Source organism: Notothenia rossii (genome assembly GCF_949606895.1).
Source record: "Notothenia rossii genome assembly, chromosome: 5".
NCBI lineage: Eukaryota > Metazoa > Chordata > Actinopteri > Perciformes > Nototheniidae > Notothenia > Notothenia rossii.
This window is the reverse complement of record NC_136903.1, coordinates 24,557,325-24,584,586: the sequence shown is the minus strand read 5'-3', so window position 1 is coordinate 24,584,586 and position 27,262 is coordinate 24,557,325. Positions and strand designations below refer to the sequence as shown.

The 27,262-nt window shown below is 41.2% G+C and overlaps 1 protein-coding gene across 1 annotated transcript in view; it reads right to left on the bottom strand.

Moving 5' to 3' along the window:
- Positions 1–27,262, bottom strand: part of LOC307040942 (neural-cadherin-like) — a gene marked incomplete at its 5' end in the record, with an annotated part of 110,639 nt that overhangs the window by 34,078 nt on the left and 49,299 nt on the right. The window contains 13 exons of the mRNA XM_079684173.1: positions 161–1,769; positions 2,698–2,981; positions 4,391–4,534; positions 8,608–8,794; positions 9,154–9,281; positions 9,775–10,024; positions 12,858–13,025; positions 15,651–15,823; positions 16,348–16,518; positions 17,088–17,256; positions 19,118–19,290; positions 20,806–20,948; positions 25,722–25,971. Coding sequence (XP_079540299.1) covers positions 161–1,769; positions 2,698–2,981; positions 4,391–4,534; positions 8,608–8,794; positions 9,154–9,281; positions 9,775–10,024; positions 12,858–13,025; positions 15,651–15,823; positions 16,348–16,518; positions 17,088–17,256; positions 19,118–19,290; positions 20,806–20,948; positions 25,722–25,971 — 3,849 coding nt within the window. The remainder of the gene's footprint in view (positions 1–160; positions 1,770–2,697; positions 2,982–4,390; positions 4,535–8,607; positions 8,795–9,153; positions 9,282–9,774; positions 10,025–12,857; positions 13,026–15,650; positions 15,824–16,347; positions 16,519–17,087; positions 17,257–19,117; positions 19,291–20,805; positions 20,949–25,721; positions 25,972–27,262) is intronic.

The window sequence follows — 27,262 nt, the reverse complement described above, 5'->3', positions numbered from 1 at the left end:
GAAGAGCACAATTATGAATTCCAGACTACACAGAGCAGGTATGGGAGTGAAAAATGTGGCCTCAGTTACCCCTCTTCATTCAAGCTCTGCCTGCAGTGAAAAGCTCTGTAGCGAAAGCAAGGGGCAGGGAGAATGAAATGAGGGGAAGCCAGAAACTCACCCTTGCGGCTATGCACATAGACATCTTTCTCTCCTGCCTGATGGGCGTTATCATTCAGGTCGCCAATGGTGATTGTGAGCGTGTTTGTGGCTGTCATTGGCAGATCACCGCTGTCAATCATAATCACAGGCAAGTGGAACTCGCTCTGCCTTTCCCTATCGAATCTCCTCAGAGCAGTGAGCGTGGCCGAGCCGTTCCCGTGATCCTGCAGATGGAAGTCAGTGGAGTAAAGTGAGGGCAGAGAGAGTCTGAAAGGAGGCCCGTGCTCTGGGGAGTCTCTGTCCACAACGTGCAGCAGAGTGGAGCCCCCGCTGAGCCGCACCACTTGAGGGGCCGGGCTGTTCTCCCACAGCACCGGAGCGTAGGCTGTCTCCAGCTCCGGCCCGTTGTCATTCAAGTCAAGCAGCGGCAAGTGGACCGTGACACTGCCAGTATGTGCAGGGGTACCCCGGTCTGTCGCCATGACAACCAGCTCATATCCCGCCACTGTCTCCCGATCCAGAGGCCTGGCAACTATGACCACGCCGTCTCGGCTGACTGTAAAGTGTCCATGCGGGTCAGACTGAGGGAGAATGCTGTACAAAACGTCCCCGTTTGGCCCCGAGTCTGAGTCAGTGGCAGTGAGCTGAATAACAGTAGTTCCCACGGTTACATCCTCGGGCAAAGGGGCGAGCCGGTGGGAGGTGGGGTTGAAAACGGGAGCGTTGTCGTTCTCATCCTGCACAAGAACCTGGCAGTGGATGAGGCTGGAGAAGTCAGAGTCCTCCACCTTGATGGTGAGGTTGAACCGCTGCTCCCCTTGCTTCTCAAAGTCCAGCTTCTTCTTCAGCCTCAGGGTGCCCGTCTGCTCCAGTCTGTGACTCACCATGTAGAACCGCTGCTCGGGGTCTCCTGCCACCACGCTGAAGGCCAGCTGTCCGTAAGTGCCAGCATCAGGATCCACGGCGCTCAATTCCAGGATAGGAGCGTCTACCTCTGTGCTCTCCGGCACACGAGCGCCACAGCGATCTTCTCTGAACTTCGGCACATGGTCGTTGATGTCCGTCACGACTATAGTGGCGGTCGCTGAACCTGTCATACCTCCGCCGTCACGGGCCTCCAATACCAGACGGTGGCTTTCAGCAACCTCCCGGTCCAGACCCTCTGCCGCCACAGATATAGTGCCGGTGCTGGAATCAATAGTAAAAAGGTCTTCCTTGTTTGCGTTTTGCACGTTCTCTGTAATCCGATACGTGAGGATTGCGTTCTGACCTACTGCTGCGTCGTCAAGGTCTAACGCCGTCATTTCCACAACAAAGGTTCCAGGAGGGGAGTTCTCCACAACGCTACTGTGGCAATTATCAGGCACACACGTGAAGGCGGGGGAATTGTCATTGATGTCCCACACGTTGATAATAACATCCGTAAAGCCAGTAAGTCCCTCGCCCTCTTCGTCCGTTGCCATGACAACGAAGCGCCAGACGGCACGCTGCTCCCGGTCCATGGTGCGCTGGGCATACATCTCCCCCGTGAGGTCATTGATCATGAAGTGTGACTCTGCCCCTTGGCCGTGAATGGAATACCGGATGGCACCCTGGTCTGCGTCTTTGTCGGGGTCATTCGCTGTCACCTGCACAGACAAAGACAACTTCTTAAGAGAATCGACGTTCATTCATCCAGTCAGACCCAAATTAATGCTTCTTCTTATCTCTTTTCAGCCATCACCTATTCTTCTTTGCTTTTGGATTTTTAAGACAGCCCATTTAAGTGTTTGCACATTTTCCTGACCACCTAAATTAAAGCAATGAGCTCTGATCAGGCATGGCTCTTACATCTCGCCTCAGAGTGGGTCTGACAGCCTTACTGCTACATTTCCCCACACAAGATCCATCAATGCTGATTCTCCTACTTAGTGGAAAGATAATTCTGTAATGGTAAGAAGGACATACAGTATCATGCTACTTTTCAGGTTCACATTTGTATTTTGCTCTTCTAATGTGACATGTTTACATGCTTCAATGTTCAAAAAGGTATTTATTTTTCTCATACTGCCTGTGCCGCAGCACCTCTTTTCACAGTCTGTCTGAAACCAGAGCCCAGTCTGCTCTGATGTGACCGGTCAACTGCTTAGAGATGTCCCGCCCCTTAGAAAATCAAGTACAATGTGCTGGCATGCTAGCCAATAGAAACGCAAGTGTTAGTGATGTCACTATGTTACTGAAGTAAACAAAGAGTCCAATCGAGTCGGTTCTCTCTGGAGGGAACTTTGGGATTTTAGTCTTTGCAGACCATTTACATGCACAAAGACCTATATAACACATTACAATAAATGTGAAAGCCCCCCAAGAGCATAATAGGGCCTCTTAAAAAACAACAGTTGCTTATAAACACCACAAGACTAACAGAAGATGCACTTCAAGACCATGTGACCATATGAAGTTGTAAGTAATACTAAGTGGCGGCTACACTTGAGAAGCGCTTAAGATAATTATGAATTGCAGTCATTTTTATAAAAAGCAGTGGAACACCTCTAAGCAGCAATCCACTCAGCCTCTCACCTGTAGCACGAACACAGGAGACCCGTCAAGCTCCTCTGTGACGGATCCATAGTACTCATTCATGGAGAACACAGGCGCCTCGTCGTTCTTGTTAACCACGGTAACCACCACAGCGGCGTAGTCTTCCCACTTCCCATCGGAGGCGAGGACCAGTAACTTGTATCTCTTCTGCTGTTCATAGTCCAGTGGCTGTGCAATAAAGATCGTCCCCACCTCTGGCTCAATGTCAAAAACACCTCCTTTGTTGCCAGATGTAATCTGGTAGCGCAGTTTGGCATTGGCTCCTGTGGCAGGATTTACAAAAATGCATGATTGGGAATGAGTAATCACTGTCCTGATTCTGCAAAAATGAAATCTTTTATAATAGGATTACTGAAATCTAAAAGGGAAACATGAGTATAGCAACATTTTAGGAAGGTAGTATACTTTATAGCAGGTTGTTCCTGAAAATGTCAGTGTTATTCTATATGCAGTATTCTTTAAGCAGAAGCCTTATTATTCTAGCAAAAACAGAAAGGTGAACCACGAGGGGTATCACACCTCATTTCCTCTAAAACGTGAGCATTAGTAGGTTTTCATGTATCCCTTTCTTGTTTTGATTACTTAATTAAATGGAAACGTTGTACCTCGTCTCCTCGGCTTTAATCAGATACTAATTAAAAAAAGAGTGCTCGAAAAAAGTAAAAAGCAGCATACAGTAATGCACTTTGATAGTGGCCTCTAGGGAATGATTTAAAAGCCCAAGAGAGGGTGGGGGGATGTAGTTTGGTAAAAAAAGGAAGTCAATATCTTGAACTTATCTACAGTGTCTCAGAGGATACCACATGGTCTACCGGGTTAACATTGGAATAGATCAGATAATCTCCTGGAATGAACAGTCTTCCTTTTCAATCATCCTGTTGGGTTAAAGTAGCTACAATCCCATGTAAATACACTAATCTCTAATATTAACACAACCCTGGCTGACAAAGTGCTCCCAGCCTCCCACAGGGTTTTGGCAGGCTTACAGCAGGCAGACCCAGGGTGTTGGTTTTTTAAACAAGACAGATTGAGCGTAGACTCTTAGACACAAGCGCAACCCTATTGCAACTTTAATGTTGGGGGTTGGTGTTATTCCACAGCTATTCATCATTAGTGCTGCAGCCAAGCCTAAACTGCACCCCCGCTCGCCATAAATACTTGATTAACGGACCTAAACATGCCTGATAAAGGGATCTTAGACTACAGCTGTACGGAGGATGAGCAACTGCTTTATTTGTGAAATCCTGCCCACCTACTGTGTGGGAGCGTGTCACTCTTTTTGGAACATATGTGCGACCGTGCATTACCAAGCACTCAAATGACGAGTGCTAAATCTAGAACACTGCATGATTTCAGCAGAGCTCAGGCTGGATTGGGAAAGACTGCCCACAGGGTCATTTATTGCATTCTGCTATGAATGCTGGCCATTTTGAAAGAAAGTGTGGCTTTGGCACACCAATCACTGCCGGAAAACTGAAGGATTGACTGCCAAAATATTATTTCGAGACATAGTGAGAGAAATAAAAGAAGCACAATTTTGAAACTGTTATCATAAAGTGGTCCACTAAAACTTCTATAACTCTTATTTTCTGGTTCTGGTCGGCTTGCTTCGTCAACCTTTTGTGGTATCAGTAAAAATCTCCCAATCAGTCTACTGCCTCTTCATGCATACCTTCATCCTCGTCATTAGCACTAACAGTGACAACAGCCAGGCCCACATCTGCATTTTCATCGACACCGACTTCATACAGTCGCTGAGCAAAGACTGGTTTGTTGTCGTTGACGTCGCTGATGAAAACCCTGACATACGCTGTGTCTGCAAGAATGACAGAATGGCAGAAGATTAAACGGAGCAGCATGCAGACACACACACACATACAAACACACACACTTTACGTCAAACAGGGTATGTGTATATACTCGCTCCATCTGTTTATTGATTCTACAATTCATTGTCACTGTTTAGTGGGGAAGTGGCACTTAACCAAACGCAATGTGCCTCATTGACACGGAAATCATAAAAAAATCATAAATATGCGCTGAAAATCACATAAATTATTCATTTTGTTAAGAGTTGTATTGTTTTCTTTTCAGAGGGAAACTGTTTTAAAAAAGAAGAAAACACAGTAATGGAGCTTAACCCCTCCAACAAGCTGCTTTTTTGCAGAGTAGATAAAGACCCTCTCTACAGGGAGGTTAAATATTTATAAGATGACAAGTGTTTGTGTCTTATCTGTGCCCTCCTCATTACAATGTTTTTTTATTTTAGTTAGGAAGAGTAAATTATCTGCTCACTGAACACATGGGTGACATGTTCATTTGGAGCTGCTGCAGCAAGAGATGATAGTGCTGGAGGCGGCTCTTTTTTCCTAGCTTGTTTTTACATTTCCCTCCTCCTCTTGGTGTATCCCAGAGGTGACGCAGGGAGACAGGTGATGTTTGCAGAGGAGATGAGCCCCTTCTGGATATGGGAGATTCGTAGCCCAAGACGCAGCTAAGGCTCATTGCAAATGCTAAGCAGCCATGGCACTTCTGGAGAGAAGGCTTTACTTCTCCAAAACATCACCCTTTACCCCTAATACCTCCTCTGCAAACATTTGCAAAAGACCCACTTGGGAATAGAAAATGTCATATTCTGTCACTTTAGATACAGGCTAAAGTTCTATGACTGCCAAAATGTCGTAGAGAGAACATGGTAAACAAACAAAGGACACACAGGTTAAATATTGAACAAGAAAATTAAAAAAGGGTTTGTGACGAAAATAAATCTGAGCTAGTTTCACATTGTATAGAGTCGGCCTGGTCATGGCAGAAGACTAAATCAAATTAGGTTCACCTTTCAAAGTCAATCCCAAGGTGTAAATGAATGTTTTGCCAATGCAGCCTGTTTTTGAACTCAGTGCACAGAGGACAAATTCCTCATATTGTTCAGTATTGCCCTGCAGGCTTGAAGGAAAAGAACAATGCTGTTTCTTATGAATAGGACATTGCAACAGGCCATAGGTCACTTCAAAGTTAACTCCGCGGCTAACATTGTTTCTTAGAATGAAAAATAACCATTTTGTATGGCTTAAAATAGTAGGGATACACTACATCTGTTATAGCTGTAAAACAATGAATATGGGCTTAGAAATAGCTTCATCGAACAGTTTGGAAAATATATTTTCACTGTACACAGTGGAGTAGATGGATACACTCTAAAAACGAATTCAGGCGACCTTTCAACTCCACTTAATCGAATGCATGGTTGCAAGATACAAATGTGAGTTAATTGATTTAGATAGACATTTTAAGTTGCAAACATTAATTTATAAGTTGTGTTGACGTAATAATGTTGGTTATTACATCAACTTAATATTGTGTTTAATTTGAACTCTGATTTCTGCGTTAATTGACTTAAAACAAAATTCAAGTTGTAGGAAGTAATGCAATTGGTTTGATAACTTAAATGTTCTACACCTTGAGTTAAGGAATTCAAGTCCACTCCCACTTAACATGCCTGGACAAGTTCCGAAAAGTTAAGACAAATTGAAATATACAAAGGACATTTTAATGTGAGTGTCATCTTTTGTCATTCAAATACAGTAGATAGCCTTGTAGTTGCACTGTAGGCAAATTACTGTTTGACCAAAATTAGCAGCCTTTGAACTCTGAATAGTTCTGTGAGAGGGTACAAAGTAGTAGAGGCTACTGTGAGTGTAAAAATACTTTGGTTACTATTGTGATATAACTTTTTATTAAAATAAATTCTTGGTGAAACAGATCAAGGACATGCTTCTTGAGGTAGGATCGTTATTTAGAGTTGTCCTTGAAATGCAAGTTGTTAGCTGTCACCCATTCAGAATATATTAATTTAGGTAATTTCTCTTTTTTTCCTTTTTCAAAAATAGCACAATACAATTGAAGTATGCAGAGAGCTATAGCCATCCGCTGCCTTGTTGTGTACCTTGGAGAAAAGGGAGAGGACCTTTTCAAGGAGTTTAGCAACGTAATTAAAAATCTTGAAATAAAATAAAATCCATGGGCACAGTGTAAAAACACAGGACAAAAGCAATGCTCTCTGTCAGTTACATTTTGAAGCATATTGCACTTTTGGCCACACCCCAATCAATAGTATCTTAGCAACGTTCAGCATGGATAGGTGTTGACAGGAATGGCATGGGAAAAGGATTGTGTACAATTTGAAAAGTGGCTTCTGCTCTTCACTTAACCAGTTCAAATATTGTATCGAACCTGCAAAAAAGATGAGAAGATACACTAAAACTTGCACCGTTGTGATTGACAAAATCAGTGACCGCTCCACCCCAGGATTTGACCATACGATGGCAACCATCGTGGTCGAGGGAAACAAATGAATGAGCAAGCATTCTGCGTTAAATGTGTTCATACTGTTTCAAATAATGACTCTCGGCAGTGTAAACATCTTTGTTACATCTTTTGTAAAATTGGTGTGTGTGATCTGCAGATTGGTGGCCATTGAGAGTTTGTTTCTGTAGTTTTACAAAAACTTTACAGATTTTACACATTAGGCACTGGTTTTAAATATGCAAAGGCCTCTAACTTCGTTGTGATGGCAGCATTTATTTGATGTGTCCCCATTTCCCATGGTAATATGGCTAATGTGTTTATTTATTATTTGTGGAGCAATTTAAATTTGTGTTATCCATCTTTTTCTCAAGATTTAAATGAAGCTAAGTGCAAGTTCTTTCAGGAAGACATGGTGTATATACATTCACTCCGCAGCTGCTTATAATCAGCTCATCACAGGCATTCTCTTTAACCTATTACATTTCACCTCTTTCTCCAGCAGCCAATCACCTTGCTGCAACCAAACTATAAAATGGTTCTCCTCTCTCCTGCAGTCAGCTGTGATTTCAGGTGTTCATGCACCTTATCATATGGTGTCAATAAATGTTCAAACTAAATGAATTCTCTCCTGATTGAAACATCATGTGTTGAAATAAACAACTGCAGTTCAAAATAAAAAGTGAATCGCTTAATATTTTTGTTGTGGAATCAATTAATTTCTTTCTTTAAAGGTAAAAAAACATGAAAAAGCTAAGAAAAAAAATATTGAATACAATATATTTGGAGCAACTTAATTTATAAATGGTTGTCAACTTAAAAGCGTGTGTTCACAATGATGGTAATTAAGTACATACAACTTAAAATTCCTTTTAAATCATGTGGTAAAACAAGTTGGAGCAACTCGATTTTTGGAGTAATCAACTTAAAAACTTGTATCCCGAATGAGGGTAATTAAGTACATACAACTTAAAATTCCTTTTAAATCATGTGGTAAAACTAGTCGGAACAACTTAATCTTTTGAGTAATCAACTTCAAAACTTGTGTTTATGCTACCAATTATTAAGTAAGTGGTAATTAAAAACACCTCTGATTGTAGATGAAAAGCCTTCTCCCCTACCTCAAATAACTTTGTTGCTTTAAGACAATTTCATTAGAAGTTGTCTTAACTCAATAAACATCGATGCAAACTGTTGCGTTGATTTTCTTTGTTGAGCCAAGGCATTTGTTTTTAGAGTGTACCACTCTCATGGCTGTACTGTAAACATGAAGCTAGCAGCTAGCTCATGCTAAGCTTAGTGCTAATGCTGGAGTTAAGTGGCCCGACACAGTCAGTTTTCCGAATCAATTGAAAACAAAATAAAAAGTGGTTATTTGTTTTTAGAGATGCTGATGGGAGGATTTTGATGCCTTTGGAGCAGGCTGGATATTTCCTTGTGTTTCCTGTTGTTATGTTAAGCTATAGCTAGTTGTACTTGTACGAGGGTTTGCAATCTTCTTCAAATTTGGAAAACATCAATAAAAGTTGCATAGTAGCTTAAAAAAGTTTGATGCATGTTAAAACAATCCGAATATTTTCTCACCTGAGTTGGACTGTTTGTTTTTGCCAGGTCGCGCCGACTCTTGGCCGTCTTCTGACTGAACCTCCAGCAAATAGGAGCCACGGGCCTCACGATCAAACACAGCTTCTGTGTAGATGGTCCCAAGTGTTGGGTCTATGCGGAACAGATGGTGGTCCCCGCTGCTGTCAATCAGCAGGGAGTAAGTGATCTGTGGAGCACAGGGAATTTGAAAATCAAGCCACAGTATTCTTTCAAGCAAAAACCTGCAGAAATAGGACATATTAAAGGCTTTGAAGGTGAAAATGACAGGAGCCATCTGTCATATTCCCCATCTGTCTTCTTATTACAGAAAAAACTAGATCGATACTCCGTCCCTCTGATATTATCACAATCAGTTACTAATTTCCTCTGCACAGTTCCCAATAGCACCTTTACAAATCTGGAACAAAGGCTTCCGCACAGGAGGGATTAAGTTGTGACATTACAGAAAACTTCTTGTCTATTCTTTGAAGATCTCTATATTGTTTTGCTCCTTCACAATATAACAAGATATGCAAAACCACAAACCTCTCCATTCAGACCCAGGTCTTTGTCGTGAGCGGACACTTGTAGAACCGAAGTCCCTATCTGAGCTCCTTCTGTTACTGAGGCCTCGTAGATGGAGGAGGTGAAAAATGGCACGTTGTCATTGACATCTTGGGAGAGAAGAGAGATTTAGTAGCAAATTGATAATTTGTTAATTTCCAGATAGTAATTAGGTCATACATTCTCCGGCATCCAAAGGTGTAGCCTCCGTAACAGCACACATAAAATATTTTGTGTCTTAAGTGCAACACAACACATCTTATTGCAGATGACCAGGGGAACATTCTGGATGCTGAACTTGTTCACCTGCAGATGAACCCAGCATTATACTTAACAGCGGAAAGATAATCAAATTGTCATTTTAAGAGTTAACATGGTATTTTTATAAATGTTTTTTTAATTTAACAATGAATTAAATCATCCATCATTCTCTCACTGTTGACTTAATTATACAAATGTGATTAAAGTGAACATTGCCAAAAACACACTTAAATCTGAAAGTTCAAGAATATTAATAAAAACTAGCTATGGGAGTAAAGTCTGACAATTTCAATTTGACACCAAATAACAAAGATAGCTAAGTGAGAATATTACTAATCACACCTGTGATGTTGATATAAACTGTAGTGAAAGCTGCGAGAGGCACGGCAGCCACGTTCTGTGCTCGAACCCGGAGAGAGAAGACGGGTGTGGTCTCATAGTCCAGCGGCTCGGACACCAGAATGGACGCAGTGCCGTCTTCGCGGTTGGGGGAGAGGTAGAAACGGACCGGCATGTTGGTTTCAGGCACCATCCCATCCTCCAGGTTATAGGTCACCCTCGGGTCACCCAGCCGAGAGGTCGCCTTGATTGTCTGAATTAGATGACAAGTAAAATGTATAGCTGAAGGCCTGAATACAATTTAAAGTAGAGAAAGCCTGATACACATATGATGGGAAACCCACCCTTTGCTGAAAGCAGGGGCGGACTGGGGGGAAAAAGTGGCCCGGGGATTAATTGACAGACAGGCCCACTTAATGCGCGGCATGTATCGGCCGGTCGGCGACGAAAGTATGGTACTTAACAAAAAACCCTATGCATTTTATGTTATTTTGGACAATTATTCATATAGTAATCACAATACCTGAGCCCTTGAGTTGCCTAGAGGAAAATAGTTACAGCATATATTTAGTGATTTCAATGTTAACAGATCATTGATACAATAACATTTTGACCCAATTTGCCTGACTTGATACATGGAATAAAACATGGGAGTAGGAAGCATCCTCAATGTGGGTGAGACAATTTAACAGGGGGTGTGGGCAGGTGGTGGACCTCACCACCTCTAGGGGGATTTTTTTTTAAATGTTGAAGTTAAATGCATCAATCTGGTGCACTTTGATAGCAAAATTAGGGACTAAATCTATGGCAGTCAGTAGGGGCTTGGACTGTGAGCCGTAGGGTCGCCGGTTCAAAAAAGCAGAGAACACATTTCACTGTGTGTGCTGTGTGCTCTGCATGTGTGACCATTAAAGAGGGTTTCCTCCCTCCCAATTCTTCTTCTTCTTCTTCTTCTTCAACACCCATATGAAACAGAACTGTAAACAGATTTACTTTTTCTTTTTAACATTTATTTGAACAGCAAGTGGAGGCAAAAGTGACTGCAACCAAAACAATAAACCTGCTAGCTAACTAGCCTAAACTCAGTAACAGAATGTGGGCAACACGTTCTTCTCCACAGCCGCTCGACCTCTGAGTCAGATGTCACTTCCCCCCTTTTCTACCCTACGGGTACAGCCGTACAGCCGCTGCCCCTGAACCCCGGCCCACATTTGTAAGTATTCCGGCCCAGCCCAGCCCAGCTCAGTGGGCCGCACCCCACTGGGCTGGGCTGGGCCGGAACACTTACAAATGTGGGCCGGTAGGATTTAGGCAAAAAAAAAAAAAAACTCCCGGTATTCCCAATGGCCTGTCCGCCCCTGGCGGAAAGGGTTAAAAAGCCTTTAGTCCATACAGATTGTGACCGACTGTCTCAACATCTTTCCAAGTCATCCCTCTTGCTTTGAAAAATAGTTCAACATTTTTGGGGGAAATACACTTATAAACTTCACAAAGTGGGGGGAAAAGTAAGCTTAGCATAAAGACTCACAGCTAGCTCTGTTGACATTTTATAAAGATCTGTACCAGTCTTTGCCTATTCATTTTTGTGTTAATGACATCAAATTGTTAACGCTGCAGCACATGAAAGAAGAAGTATAATGTTTGTATAAGTAGTTTTCAGCTTTGACACAACCAGGTAAGCTGTTTCTCCGTTTCTCTGTTAATGCTAGGCATGCTAATCGTCTCAGAGCTCTGGTGTCATGTTAAATACTTATCTGCTTTAAGCTGCTAACCCAACAAAAGAAAGGTATTATTCTGATCATAAAGAAAAACTTTCATGCCACGAATTGGATGATACCAATTCTTATGTCAGGAGCTAGAGCTAAGAAGCGATTGGCTTAGCCTAGTGAACACAAATGGGACATCTACCTGACAAAACATGTTCATTTCTGAAAATTACACCTGGTGGTAGTATTTTTAAACCTTGGTTAGAGCCAGTCCTGATGCTGAGCCAAGCTAACCAGCCACAGGCTCTAGTTTCATAATTAACACTCATGAGAGTGGTATCAATCATCCAACTCAAGAGTTGACAAGAGAGCAAATAAGGGTATATTTTAAATGTTTTCAAGGTATACAAATTGTGTTTTCAGTACGTCAGGTATCATTTGTCTAGTGACAGGCTTGATTCAAATTAGGACAGACTGTTTTAATGGTTTATAGCTGAGGGAAGCAAAGGCTTGTCAAATACATATTACAATTGTTTTGTGATTAATTATCTGAGTCAAACATATTCTCAGAGTCCTGAAATCACCTCATATCTGGAAGTGAATCCCCTTTTTGAAAACCTTAGGCAGAAAAGGAGGATTTTGTGCTGTACAGTTTGACAGCAATATTATTTCTCACATCAAAGGAGACGTTTGGAATAGTTTTAATAAGCCTGGAGTCATAAAACTTGCTTAGCACATATGATCCAATGTCAGCTTTCTTCTAAAACATCAAACTAAAACACGTTTACAGATTTTACAGCATGCTGACAAGCTACCAAAGGTGTATGTTGAGCACAAAGAGAACACGCTGTCTGAATAACACTGTGCACTAATCCAGGAGAGTAAGCAAACAAACATTCAGCTGATTCAAGATGGAAAGAGATAGAGGATAGAGGTGCCAAATCTACAACATACAGTATGTGCTCATATACAGTGTTCCTCCAATCATAGCACAAGCATAATTCAGTTTAAAAGGATGTATAGAAACACTTTTTTGGAAAAATATGAGAATGAAGAAAGGTGATTGAAGATGAGAAATGATTGTATATGTATGTATAAATGTAAATGTATGTAGGAATAACTTGCATAATGATTTAAAGGACAATCATTGATCAAGTAAGGGGTGGGAATGAATAAGCATTTGCTTCCTCCTACTCCCTTTCGGACACATATGATTTATTATTATTATTAATATGAAGACTTTTTTTTTTTTTTTTTTTATATATACAAATGTTACCATGAATGTGGATAAATATTGTATTTAACAATACCGTATTCTGTTTTTCACATTTTTAATCTGTTCGAAATAAAGACTGAAAATGAAAAAATAGCCACACGTACCACTATATGTGTGTCCCTTGCAGAATTTTCCGGAATGACGACGCTGTAGCTGTCCGTCTCCCACTGTGGAGGCTGGTTCTTCACGTCGGTGATGGTGACCGCCAGCTCCACAGAAGTGTTACGATTCCCCCCGTCTGTAGCTATGATGTCCCGCGTGATGTAGGTTGTCTGTAACAATCAGTCACTAAAAATGATTATCATGGTATTTAGAGCTGAAAAGATAAACTGATGAACACATTGTCGACGGAAAATTAATTAGCAACTATCAAATTATACACAGCTCTAATTTCAGTAAAAATTATTGAGACACTCAGAGTGATCAGCCTTTGCATTAACTCCATTTAAAAAAAGAAATCATTTAATTAGGTGTTAATAGAACAACAGAGGAAGCAGTGTGAGCCTTACACAAAATGTATTAAGCTATAATTCAGGTTGCACAAAAGCTCCTCTACTTTTGTAATTGTGCTATAATTGAACTGCCACGGAAATAAGGGGGTACATTTGACCGAGGAACTGTTTTTCATCAAGGTGGACAATGCAGGGATAGCACATTTCCTTAACAGGTCATTAGAGTATTTCATTCTGTTTATCTATAGTGGACAATGGGTAACATCCACATTAGACTCACATCAGGGAAGAAAAGAACCTCTAACAGGGGTCTCTTTATGGCCACCCTAGGAAATTCCATTCTTCTAGTAAAAGGTAATGCAAGTCACAGTCACACCACTTTGTTAATGAAAAACTGCTCAAATAATAAATTCAACATTTCAGCCATCAGCTGCATTATTATATCAATAGAAATCCTGGCCTAGCCACTCTTTTGTTGGCTTCTGATAAAAAGGAAATCTCACTTAAGTATAGGAATTCCATTTTCTATGCCTGGGACAATCCAATTAGTGTTTGTGAACAAGTACAACTCTTTTCTCAAAGCTTGAAACCAGAGAACAAAGATTGTAATCTGTGAGGTCCAACATGGACTCAGCAGCTGCTGCTTTTACAATAAATGAATGAATGACTGTCTTTGTGGTAACATTCTAACAAGGTTTTAAATTCAATTTGTAGGAAGAGTGTCAGATCTGAACCAGAACATAACCATTACATATTCTGAATGTGGTAACAGCAACCATTCTCTGCGGAGATGTACTGTACTGTATGTTGAGGCTGGCTCTGGCTGTGCTGGAATAAGACTCACTGTTGTCTAATGCTGTTTCCTTCAGGTTCTACTGAAGTCAATGGGGAACCATACTGCACACTTGAAGTGTTGTGTGCAAATATAGCCTATAAGTATTCACTCTAATCAGAAACTGTAACGAAAAATGTAAATAGAACAATGCATCTGACTGAGACATTTAACATTTAATGAGGTGCTTTTACAATCTTAGTTGTAATCTTAGTTCAAATTTACAATGAAAGGATTGGTGGATGATTCCAATAGCTTCTGAAACTGTGTTTAAATATGCAACAGCTTTGTTGAGCAAGGTTTTGGGCTTAACATTTTTAATTTTGCATGAAGTCCACTGCAGGATTTCTAAAGGATTATAACGCTACTGCGCTAAAAAGCATGTTAAATATTGAACGGTTCTATAGTGCTTTATCAAGTTTCTAGCCAAAGAACAACTACATTTGAATAAGTGGAAGACACAAACAAGATGAAAAGTGCTGATAGGCTACAGCAAACATCAAAGTTGACAACACACCTATCAAAACGTAGAAATGGGTTACATCACTGAAGTTTTGACTCGGTAAAACACTTGCAGTACATGTATTTGTGGACAAACATCAACTAGACAAGGACAACCTGCTAATAGTTATAGCTAGTATTCATGTTGGAAATAATAATTTATACGACTTAAAGCTGGAAGGGCACTCGCTGGGTAAAGACTTCTGCCAAGGCCAAATGCCTCACAATGTTAAAATAACTAATGTCCTCGCCCATGATTCTCCTCCAAATAGCTCTTCCTTGGCCGATGCTACACCCTTTGATAAAAATCAAGCCAGTAGTTTTTCCTTCTAAGCTGACAAAGAAACCAAACTGAAAACATAACCTCTTTGGCAGAGGTAAACAATGACCTTTCAGGTATTTGTGCTTTGATCAAATGCATAATATTCAAGGTGCCAATTCGTTTCAGTTAATTCCCTTGAAATACAAGAGTCGTCTAAAGCTGCTGCACGCTGTCAGTCTTCCTATTAAAACCTCAGATGATAAACTAAAATGAAATAGCTTCGAATCTGTATATCAAAGCCAGAGTACTGAAGATGGACAACGGGTCGTACTTTGTAATAATTAGCTTCTTAAAAACCTGTGCCATACACTTTAAGATAGTCATTTTCTTCTAGGAGCTTTTGCCGATTTATGCATATTTAACGAATACTTTTTAATATCAGTGCAATGGACAGAAGTGCAGTCATCAAATATATCCACAGGAATCCCATGCAGCTCAAAAAATGTGTTTCATTTATTTGCCTAAATTAGTCTCCCTCTGTAGTCTTTTATGGTCATTCCACATGCAGCACCTCTGGGAGTACACACCCCAGATTGGGAGTAGCAGACAGAAGCAGTGGTGGCTTATTTATTAACTTTATTGACACAGAGCCAAGGGCCAGACATGTGAGACTGTGTGTGTGTGTGTGTGTGTGTGTGTGTGTGTGTGTGTGTGTGTGTGTGTGTGTGTGTGTGTGTGTGTGTGTGTGTGTGTGTGTGTGTGTGTGTGTGTGTGTGTGTGTGTGTGTGTGTGTGTGTGTGTGTGTGTGTTTGCTAGCTGACAGAGAGCCTGCTGAACACTGCTGACTGACCTGTGAGATGGGCTGATTAACGAAGACCCATCCAGTGACAGGGTTGACCCTCAGGTACTCAGGAAGCTCCAGGGACATGGAGTAAGTGATAGCTGCATTAGTTCCAAAGTCATCATCGTGAGCTGCCACGCGAAGGAAACTGGTACCGACCAAAGTGTCTTCTTTCAGAAAGTCTACAGACGACAGAAATAATGCATGTGCACTCAGTTTGCCGGACAAATAGGTAGAAACCTCACAGGGAAGGGTAAGATCCTGCATGAGGGGTGTTATGGACGTCGTTATTATGCAAAACTAATTTGGGTTATTGCCATGGTATGTTTTATGTCTATTTCCAGTTTTAACACTGAGATACTCATTAAGCAGCCGAATGGATGGTATAAATGTAGAGGCCTATTTACCGCCACACTCTAAAACACATCCTCAATTAAATGTAATTACTAAAGTAGAAGAGGAGCCCCTTTTCCATCATCCCTTTTTACCCTTTTTTTCTTTTTAAAGGAATACTTCACCTCAAATGAGGCATGGGAGATTACGAAGTATTCTTCAAGATTTAAAGGTAACACTGGAGGGGAAATTGATATACAGTATAGAAATTGTGAAGGTGAATCACTCCTTTAAGGACCTAGTAACGGCCTTGCTTAACTATACTCATTTTTATTTTACAGCTGTACCATCATCTATAATTTTGATCACTTACACTCATAGCGCAAATTCTCAAACTTGGGGCTGTTATCATTCTGGTCCACTATTTGGATGGTGAGCTGACAAATTCCGATGAGCGGCTCCTCCGCCCAATCAGTGGCCGTTACTGTAATTGAATACTCTCTCTGCCGCTCCCTGTCGAAACGCCTGGCTGTCACAATCACTCCTGTGAATACAGAAGAAAAAACCCGGTCCCCCGGCAGACAAACACACATGAAGTCTTGTATATTCATCCACCCATTCAGCAATTATCCAATCCACCAATCAATGCATGCATTCAACCATCCATCATTTCATCTTGCAACCGTAGATCTATCCATTTAACCATCCACCCATACTTCAAGAAAACAAGTACACATTTTCTTCTGAACAAGTCAATAATCTTTTTTATGTGCAGTGGTTTTCTTATTAAATCAAGAGATACAAAAAATAGGGAAGCCATTAAACAAAAATGAGTGACAGAATAACACGTGTTCAGACTTCTAAACATCTTTCCTTCGTTATGTGTTGTCAATTTCATCACGTCCATCTTGACCAAATTAACAGAATAAGGATGATATTTTGGCATTCTTGAGAATACCAAGCATACACATTTCATGTCCTGTTAGATCACAGTTCTACTTGAAGGTTAAATTAGAGTTGTCATTTGGATAAAACTCAGCTCTATCTTTTCTAAGGTAACTCTTGGCTCTAATTGAGAGCTATTTTAGCACAGACAATGCGTGACCGCTCTACCTGTGTCTTGATGAATTCTGAAGGCAGGCATGGCGCTGTCTCTGTGCATTAAGCCATATTTGACTTTTCCATTTGCTCCCTCATCTGCATCCGCCGCATGCACTTGCAACACAAAAGTCCCCGATGGCTGGTTCTCTAGCACTGTAGCCTGCTCACGATATTGCTGGCACTGAGATAGAGACAGAGAGGGGGAGAGAAAGAAGTGAAAGGAACACAGATACAAAGAACACTTATCATATGTGAGACTATGTAGTGAGAGTACATTAAAGAGACAAGAGGGATCAAAGGAAATAAATCATTATATAGAAGGTCAATACCATTACGCACACATGAAAACAATATGGGGAGTTATTGATGGACAATAATATCAATGGCAAACAACACTTGCGTTGATTTCTTTTGAAGAGCCAACATTGCACAGCTTTGTCTAAACCAGGAATTCAATCCATTCCCCCTAATGAACGTATGCCCCAGATAAAGAGCAGCTCTCTGGAGACTTTCTTTTTGAATTCACACATAGATGCTAGCTACTCTTTCAACAGGATGACCATGAAAAAAGAAAAACAATAGGCAAGGAGGAGCGTGAGCGAACCAGAGGGAGGGAGACGGATCAAAGCATGTGAGTACGGAGAATAATGAAAGGGTTCACAGGACGTGATGGCACACACAGTATGGCCTGAAGGTAGCTGTTCATAAAAATCACATAATATCAAACATAAGGTCATTTTAGAACAGATGGTTCTGAGGCGTTACTTGATATTTAAACACATCAAGTTGCCAAGACTTCAAGCCCACACGAGAAAGAAAAAACCTCCGCTGAGAATGCCTCCTGCTGAAGTTCAAGTCATTCCTAATTAAGGAGGAAGTTAATTAAACAGGTATAGTTTATTGTGATGATATTGCACTTTTTTTCATAAATTAATTGAAATCCCAATGGAGCGCCTAAAGATAGAGTGGGTGTGCGGGCTAATCAGAACTCCTGGGAAAACAGAGCGAGAGAGACGAAGGCCAGGGAAATGAGAATACATTGGCAAAAAATAAAGCTGGAGTGGGATGAGGAGAGGGAGGAAGGAGTGATCAACGGAGGAACAACTGAAGTGCTCCGAGAGGATGAGCCAGACAGGCAGAGGCGAGGAGACAATATTGTGTAGGCACATTGTTTGAATTGAGGCAAAACAACTGACTGTCAGCTATTTAGAAGAATTCAGGTTGACAGCAATGTCTACAACAACAACAACAACAACAATAACAACAACAAAAATAAGGCTTTAGAAACGTTCAAGATTTTAGAAATGTTCCTATTTGCTTTCTGTCATATCTACACGGTTTATTTGTAAATCGAGCAAACAAAAGGTTAGATGTGCTAAGATTTAAAATAGACAGAAACAGCCAGCCTGGCTCTAAAAGGTAACACAATATGTTTCCTGAGCTCACAATGGATCAGAATCCGACACAGGTTTATTGCCAAGCAGAAAAACACATACAAGGAACTGGTCTATGTGTACATGGTGCATACATGAACACAGTTAAAGAAGTAACATAAAAATTAAGAAAAACAACCAACAAATCTGGATATACCAAAAAAACAATGTGCAGCATACTATTGCAAAGTACTTTTGTACTAAGTAGTATCAAATATGTAAAGTATTGTTTTGGAAGGTTGTAGTATGTCACTTGATACTTACAACTTGGTTCTTGTTCCAAAAGGTTTAATTACTGAGATTTAGAGGTGCTGATAGGTGGATTTTATCACTTTTCGACAGAGCCGATCTAGCTGTTTTCAACTGTTTCCAGTATTTATGCTAAGCAAAGCAACTTGCTGGCAATTTTCATGAGTGGTATTGATCTTCTGAACATACTCACAACAGGAAAAAAACAGCAGTATTTCAAATATCGTCTTAAAAATAACTGAAAATGTATAAAAAGGGAAAGTCTTATTTCTTTGTTGAAATCATGCTCATCATGAATTTCTGAGAATAAGACCCAGGTTGAAAAGTATGAGGGTGTCAGTTAAAAAAACATATCCTTACCTCCCCAAAAACAGGTTTGTTGTTGTTGACATCATCAACTCCCACAATGACTCGAGCGCTTGAGAAGAGAGCGTGTGACCCGCCTGATGCATTGTCATCTGTGGCCGTTACATTCAAGACGTACTCCAGGCCTTGAAGCTTGGGCAGGGGAATGGAGCGGAGACGAATCAATCCTACAAAGAACGCAAGTCCATTAAGTTACACAGTATAAAACAGGGTCCCTCATAACATAGCCATACAACCATTCCTTTAGTCATTGGGCAGTATGTTATTGCCACTGTGGCCTTGCATGGTGACGGATGTGCTATCAATAAAAACACACAGCCTGTTTTTGTTGCAGAAATCCAGGGGTAGATAGCGAGTTGTGGAAAATCACCTCAGAAGTCCACAGAAAGGTAACAAATCGAAATGCAGACTAAATCCAAAAACCAATTTCACAGTGGTGAGTTTGTCACATTTCTAATCTAATAATTGTATGCTCTCCCCTAAAGATGCCCATCGAACTCACGCACTTGAGTGAAAACATAAAGTATTAAGTGACTCGGGTTAGAAGTTAACCAGGCTCAGCATATGCCTATTAGCTGTTCCTTTACCCCCCGCCCCACCTCCACTCTGTCTGCTTTCATGTAACAGTCAAGATATAAGGTGGGATAAAAAGAAGCAGCATCTGAGTCAACATCTTTCCTCGTCAACAGTAATACAAAAACATCACAGGTTGCAGGACCGACACGCAGCCTGTGATGTGGGGGAAACTCATTGAAGCGAGAGCATAGGGACATTTTATTTCTTTTGTTGTGTTTCTATTAATCTCTTTCAATGCGCTTGATTAAAGACAACACAGCGTGCTGTTACACACAGATGCGAGTGCCTGGCTTCCCCTCTCTCCCAATTTACTTGTGATCCCTATGAGCCCGGGGAGCAGAGAAGGGTAGCTCCTAATGACAATGCATGACGTTGACAGCACTGCACCACTACATTAAAATTAAGTGAAGTGTTGGATGTACACACGGTAATTCTCCCAGCTTAAATGTCAACCTTGTTTACAAATGCGACATGAGGTAAAGCATCTATTTCAATGAGCCAGCACTCTTCGAATATATACAGTAAGTGGGAAACCATATAGTGGTTTTTTCCCCCGCACCCTGAGGATATCAGCTTTGGCATTTCTCTTGCTCTGAGGATACACAGAAAGGGTGGAGAGGAATATAAAAAGACGGCACAAAAGAAAGAGCAGTTGACAGAGCGCAGCCTGGAGATTGTGAGCTATGATAGAGCAGTTGTTGTGAAATTGAATTGAAAGGGTTGGGTGACAAATGTCACAGTGATTGCAACTGGTTTCGGATCAAAGGGTGAATAAAAAAGATAAACTGTGCAGTCGCCAATGTTAGAAAAGCTCTGAAACATCCGAAACATTCCTTTATGTACCCGCAAAAAAAAGTGTGGAAATGTCCCGAATAATGTCATCGTTTATATTTATGTCCCGAAACGTCATTCGTATTGAAATTAACATTCAAATCAACTTTCAAATTTCTTCCTTAAATTAACTTTGAAAGACGAGTGCGTTCATTGCACAACCCAATAGCAGGAAATAATCAGCGGGAAATGAATGTGTGATTTGACAGGAAGAGTGAGAATTACAGTGAGAGCTGCAATGTATGAGGCCCGGCCGGAAAATGAAGAAGTATCACCTTTCTGGCTGTCAATGACGAAGTTTCCCTCCTCGTTTCCTGCTGTTATGGAGTAGATTATACCATCGCCATCTGGGTCTTTGGCCAGAACTGTGGCGACCAGAGTATTGGGCCCAGCGTCCTCGGAAACAAACGTTCGGTATCTGCAAAATGGAGAAAAATTTGAATCCAACCTCCTATCTTTCCCAACACAAACCAGTCACCGGACCTGGGGGGGGCAGAGCCCATCGCTGCCCCCTCCTTCTGGAACTCACTCCCACAACAAATAGGAAACTGCACTGACCTCCCGGCCTTTAAAGGTCACCTATTATGCAAAATCCACTTTTATACATCAACATGTGTCCCCTCTGTGTAAAGAGATTCTGAAAGTTTCAGGAAAAAAGATTCACTAACTTTTTGTCCTGATCCATTTATATAAAAACCTTTCTGAAAGAGAGTTGATCAGATTTTGGAAACTTTATGATTTCATAACGTTTTTTTGGCCAATAACCAATCAAGGTAACCCCCGCCACCTTATCACCTGAATCTCCTCCTAGAGCAGTGGTTCTCAACTGGTCAGGCCTCAGGACCCACTTTTTTCCTTTTTCAATAAATCGCGACCCGAAATGTTGAACCACTCAAATCTATTCAACAAAAATCGTGCTGTAATATATATACGCTTTGCAGCATACACGATTAATTAAAGTGAAGTACAGTGCATATACTGTATCCCTTCACAGAACTAAAGAATGCTTTTAAATAAGGTTTAATGAGATGATGGTATCAAAGCTGAACTGTATAACATAAAAAGGCACACATGCTGAAAACCCAACCCCAGCAGAGGGGTCTGGGGGGATTCTCCCCCAGGAGATTTTTAGAAATACTAACATATAAACTACGCATTCTGGTACACTCTGAGAAGAAAATAAATAAATATTGTATGCCATTGTTTGTTTTTCACTTTGTTCTGACAGCTGAACTTGTCTGAGTGAATTACTTCAGATTGTGGGTAGGGTAGATAGCCCCCATTGTTCTGTGATCTGTCAATCATCAAACTGGGGGTCGTACTTTATTATGTGTTCTTTTTATCTGTATTTGTACCCATGGATGTATAAAGAATAGTTCTACCGCAAAGTTATTCTCTGTGGGGACTTCCGGCAACAATCTTGATTCTGATTGGCCAGAAGATTCGAAAAAACATCAGCATTGATGTTTTATTGAGAAGATGATCACTACTGTACGTGAAAGACGTTTTCAAAAACTTTTATGGTCTCCAGTACTTCCAGTCCAACGCCTACTGCATGCACAACATTAGAAAATCGGGCCTTCAAAAAAAAGTTTGGGTCGCGGGTCGCGACCCACCAGTTGAGAACCACTGTCCTACATTACATTATTACATGTCATTTGTTAGACGCTTTTATCCAAAGCGACTTACATACTCAATACTGTGGACAATCCCCACAGGAGCAATTTGGGGTGAAGTGTGTTGCCCAGTGACACAATGACATGCTGACTGCAGTGGGGTTTGAACCTGGCTGTGACCCCCTGATCCAACGCACATCACACTGCACCACACGCCTCCCACAGTCCTAACCAAATATCTCGCAGAGGGTCGTGAGGAGTGGCTCCTTATTTTCATCTAAAGTAAAAGACAGAGAATCAGCACTTTTGAAACAGGGCTGAAACAGAGGGGATTATGGGATACTACAATGATCCGTTTGGTATTTGGAGCCAAACACTTGACATGTTTTGTATAACCGAGAACTATAATATATTGATGAAAAATAGTATAATAGGGGACCTTTAAGACACTGACCCTATCTCAACGTTTCAGACTGGCTTTTAATATGTGATTAATGTTGTCTCCTTGGGCTAAATGTTGGTTTATTAGCTCGATTTAAATTCAACTTTTTATCTTTTTTATTTCTTTTTTTTACCTCTGTAACGTGTCTTTGAGAGATAAAGCGCAAATAACATTTTTTATTTTTTTGATATACGCATAGAACACACCCAGACAAATACAAATCATTGACACGGTCCAAAGCATCAGCAGACTGATTAGACTTATGGTTGTGGCTTTTGCTTGTCACTATGATTTAACCTGTCCTCTTAACCGGCCAGACTAGAGAGGAATGATAATGTCTACCGGGATGGTGAAGCTATTGGACAAATGGTGCTTCCGCGTACCCGGGCCCACTGTGGCCCATTTGATCCAGTACCTTTTAAAATGTCAACAGTGATTTGCTTGCTTTGTGGTGCTAGGGCATCCAGATGCCCGGTGAGAAACAGGAGACTGATATAGCTCCGGTGGACAAAGATCGGAGCGATGGAGATGAACTGCATTGACTTGGAGTACGCAGGGATGAAGAGAAATAAAAATAACAGAGCAGAGGCGAGAGAGGAGCAGGTGACAAGAAAGACGGCTGACACTGAAGTGACAGGCAAAGTGATATGAGGGAGTGCGAGAGAGGAAGCCTGATAGACACGGAGCAGGATGTGAGAGGGGGCGGTGTTCTCACAGACTTTTGAGTTTGACTCGTCAGCAGAACTCATCCCCTGTGAGATTTTGTGCTGTATCCTCTCCCAATGTGTGTGTGTGAATATGTGTGTGTATGTGGGCTGGGAGTCCATGTCTGTAGTGAGGAGTCAGAGGTGATTGATGGTTTACAGAAGAACGCTGATGGGTGATTCGTCTCCGCCCGCTGCGGCAGTCTCCGTGGCAACATGAGTGACCTGTAATCTGTCACCCGGCTCAGAGGCCACCTCTCCGCGGCTCTGTGGGATGAGACGTATACACTCCCTCAGCTTGTCTTCCTGAAGCATCTCCCTTCATCTCACTGAACTGTGAAGTTGTACTCGGACGGAGGAAGCCGCCTGTCCGTCTGCCGGCCGGCCGCATGTCGGCTGTTTGCATTTTCTCTGCCTGACCATCGCTCACTGTGAGCCTCTTTGCAGATGACAACCGAGAGGTCAAGCCAGGATATTTGCATGGAAGGATCTCAATCAACCCGAGTCGAAGATAAATGAATAAAAGTCATTGGTGTAAGGTAACGAAGTGTACTCAAGTACTGTACTTATCTACAATTTTGAGATACTTGTATTTTCTTGAGTATTTTAGTGTTTTGCTACTTTGTACATTTACTCCACTACAATTCAGAGATAAATAGTGTACTTTTACTCCACTACATTCATTTAATACTTAATAATCAACACTTAAATCAGACTTTAGTTACACCGGGAGTAAATTCACAAGCTACCCTGCAGTATACTAAGTCATTAAAACTAGCTGCACCTTTACTAGCTTTGATAAACACTTCAATGCATCAATAATTATAATCAAACCATATAATATATATCATTCTGAAATAGACCAATCTGCATAATGAGTACTTTACTCCTTTCAGTATATTTAGATGCCAATACTTCTGTACTTTTACTTGAATCCCATTTCGTATGCAGGACTTTCAGTATCCCTACTTTCTGGTACTTCTACTATTACTTAAGTACAAGATTTGAGTACTTCTTCTACCTCTGAGTAATCTACATAGTATCTACCAGCCTTGTAATGCCCCCTTCCGCTCTCACAATGCTTATCTACATATCAGTTATCCACAGAGTGACCAACACACCCTGCCTGGCAACATGCCTGCGTTTCTCTCTGTCTGCTGGTCTGGCATGAGTGTTTGTCTGGCTGCCGACAGCTTTCTCCGTTTATCTGCATATCTGACTGGCTGTCTCCCGCCTCCTCGCTGTGCATGTTTTGGTATTCTCTTCTCGCTTGCCCTGCAACCGTGTTCCAGTGTGTTTTCTCCTCATTTTTATGTTTGTCTGCCCACATCTCCACCTCTCTGCCCGCCTGTTTGGCTCTGTGTCGAGCCACACACCGAGACTGACACCTGACAACGCAACACGAGCGAGGAACAGAGGTATGCAACAGCCTTCTTTGAAGGTCATTCAAACATGACTGACAGGACAAGGGTTTACTCGTTTTGGTGAATAAATGCAGCAGTGCCACAGTGACAGTTCCTGCCCACCCACTCAAACAGCTTCGCCAAAAAGGTTCTCAAGGACACACTGGATTGCATCCGGATGCCAGTATGCTGCATACTTTTGAAGAATGCCCAAAATAAACCCCAGCGATTTCACTGAACTTCTGAACAAGACACATTTCTTTTATCAAACCTGCAGGACAGACTATGAAATATATTGAGTTTGCTTAACTGGTGTGGGTTTTACTACAGCCCCATTGATGCAATTTGGCCAGCAGCAAATATTACCACGCCAAATAGCCTGAAGGAAAACGGGTCTGAGATGTGTAAAGCAACGACATATGTATCCGTGAAGCTACTACCTTGTCGGTTCAAAGAGCAAAGCAAAGATTAAATGTGATAAAATGCATTCATCTGGTGGATCCGAGATAACTCAGTGCCAGGAGCAGAAACACTCCTTAAACTGTCATCTTTGTGACAAACTTTGATCGTCATAGCTGAACTCTGGGCCCTGAGAAAAACTCACATTTTTGCTTTTATGATTTGGGCTACAGTAACAAAGCCTGCAGCAAAATAAGTGGACCTTGAGCATGCTGCTTCTTGTGTATGAGGGGGGCCTTGCAAATAAACAAATGTTTGTGTTTTCAGAAGCAACATTCACAAAGACATATTAACACTGCATACTTTTTGTAATGGCTTATTGATCCACTAGCACCTTTGAGTCCTGGACCCGCACTTTTCTTATTCTTACATACAGCCAATAGATGACAACATCAGCATCAGCTTTCTCTTAAAGTTCCTATCTCGGTCATTGTTTTATTTTTGTTTGGCAGAAAGGTAAAAATGTGAAAAGCTATGGTGTAAAAATGAACACCACAAATGACGGAGAAGGATTTATTGGAAAGAATGGACAGCTATTATGTAAGAATAAGTGGTAAAGCTGCTCACACAGGCTGGGAGAACTCGGGGGTCTCATCGTTGATGTTTGCCATCCTCACACGAACCGTAGCCGTCCCCGAGTGAGGCTCCGCCCCGCTGTCCGTCGCCATCACAACAAACTCGTACAGATGGTTGGGCCTCTCGTAATCCAGCCGCCCCGCAGGGAAAACGGTCCCGTGCGGTGAAATGCTGAAGTCCGGACTCAGGGTGTAATAGGTGAGCTCAGCGTTTAACCCCGAGTCACAGTCCGTGGCCAACACTGAGGGAAGACATCACACAAGGACCATCAATTCACAGTTAATCGAAACGAGCTGATGAGATGGCATCCGCTGATGAATATGTTGACATCTGTGTAGATCATTATCTCTTTATGGCCTTGCGGAACATGCAATAGATCATAAGCTCTGACAGCTACAATTACTAGCACATAAACTGCACTGACTGAGCCCCTTCAGAGTAATTACCATCATTTGTAAAAATGAGCTTAAAGACGGCAAAAAGACCCACTGAAATAAACAAGTTGTTTTTTCTGCAGCAAGCGTTTGGAAATGATTTAATTCCGTGGTCATTACACCGAAAAAAATATATAGATTTTGTTTCTAACGTGTGATGGAACTACGGCCACTGATATTGACAACCTCCGTTGCCGAGCTAATTTAAGTTTGCTGTTTGAATTTCACTTAAAGTCAGAGTTTCATACACAGCCCCTCTAGCTCAGAACATAAGCATATTGCAAATTCTTTTGATGTGTGTATTTCCTGTTTTTCAGGAATCAGCAGTAGCAGTCTTGCATCTCAATGCTTCTCACCTCAATGTTTTGTAATATAGTTCTTTACTGTTCTATATATAAATACTTCTTTGGAGTGTTTAATGGGAATGAATCATTCAATTTTAAAGTTTCATTTAAACCTAGTGCTTTCCCTCCAGACTATTTCTCTTTTTCACCATCAACCTCAGTGGGTAAAGTTAAAGTGAAAGCCTCATTGTTAAGTATTCATCTGTGTCTTTGCCTAGTAGAATGCAATCTGATATTGGGGTAATGGGGATTTCACTCCCTTGGTGCATGAGCACTTTTCACTAGTTTGCAGTTCAGACCGGCAGATTAACAAATTAACATTATTTACCTTTTTTATCCAGCTTTTTGGCCACCCATGGTGATAGGAGATACTTTGTTTGTTATCAGGCATTTCAATATTTAAAAGGTAGAATAAAGTATCACATAGCAAAATATTTTATAAACATAAAACTTCACCTACTTCCATGTCGCGTGAAGAAGGGAAAAGGTCTAAAGATGTCAAAACAAGTGTATAGTATAAAGAACTGCTCTATTTATCATGCTTGACTCAACTCATGCAAATATTCACCTTAGTCTAGCGTCACCTACTGTACTGCCAACAGAAAATGACTTATGTTATGCTTTGATGTACTCTTCTTATGAAGAACAATGCATTTTGGCTTGTGGCCTTTTTAGAGTTATAAATAAGATCAAAACATAACATTTAAATAGGGTCGGCATAAAGCAGAAAGGTACAAATAAATATGAAAGATGA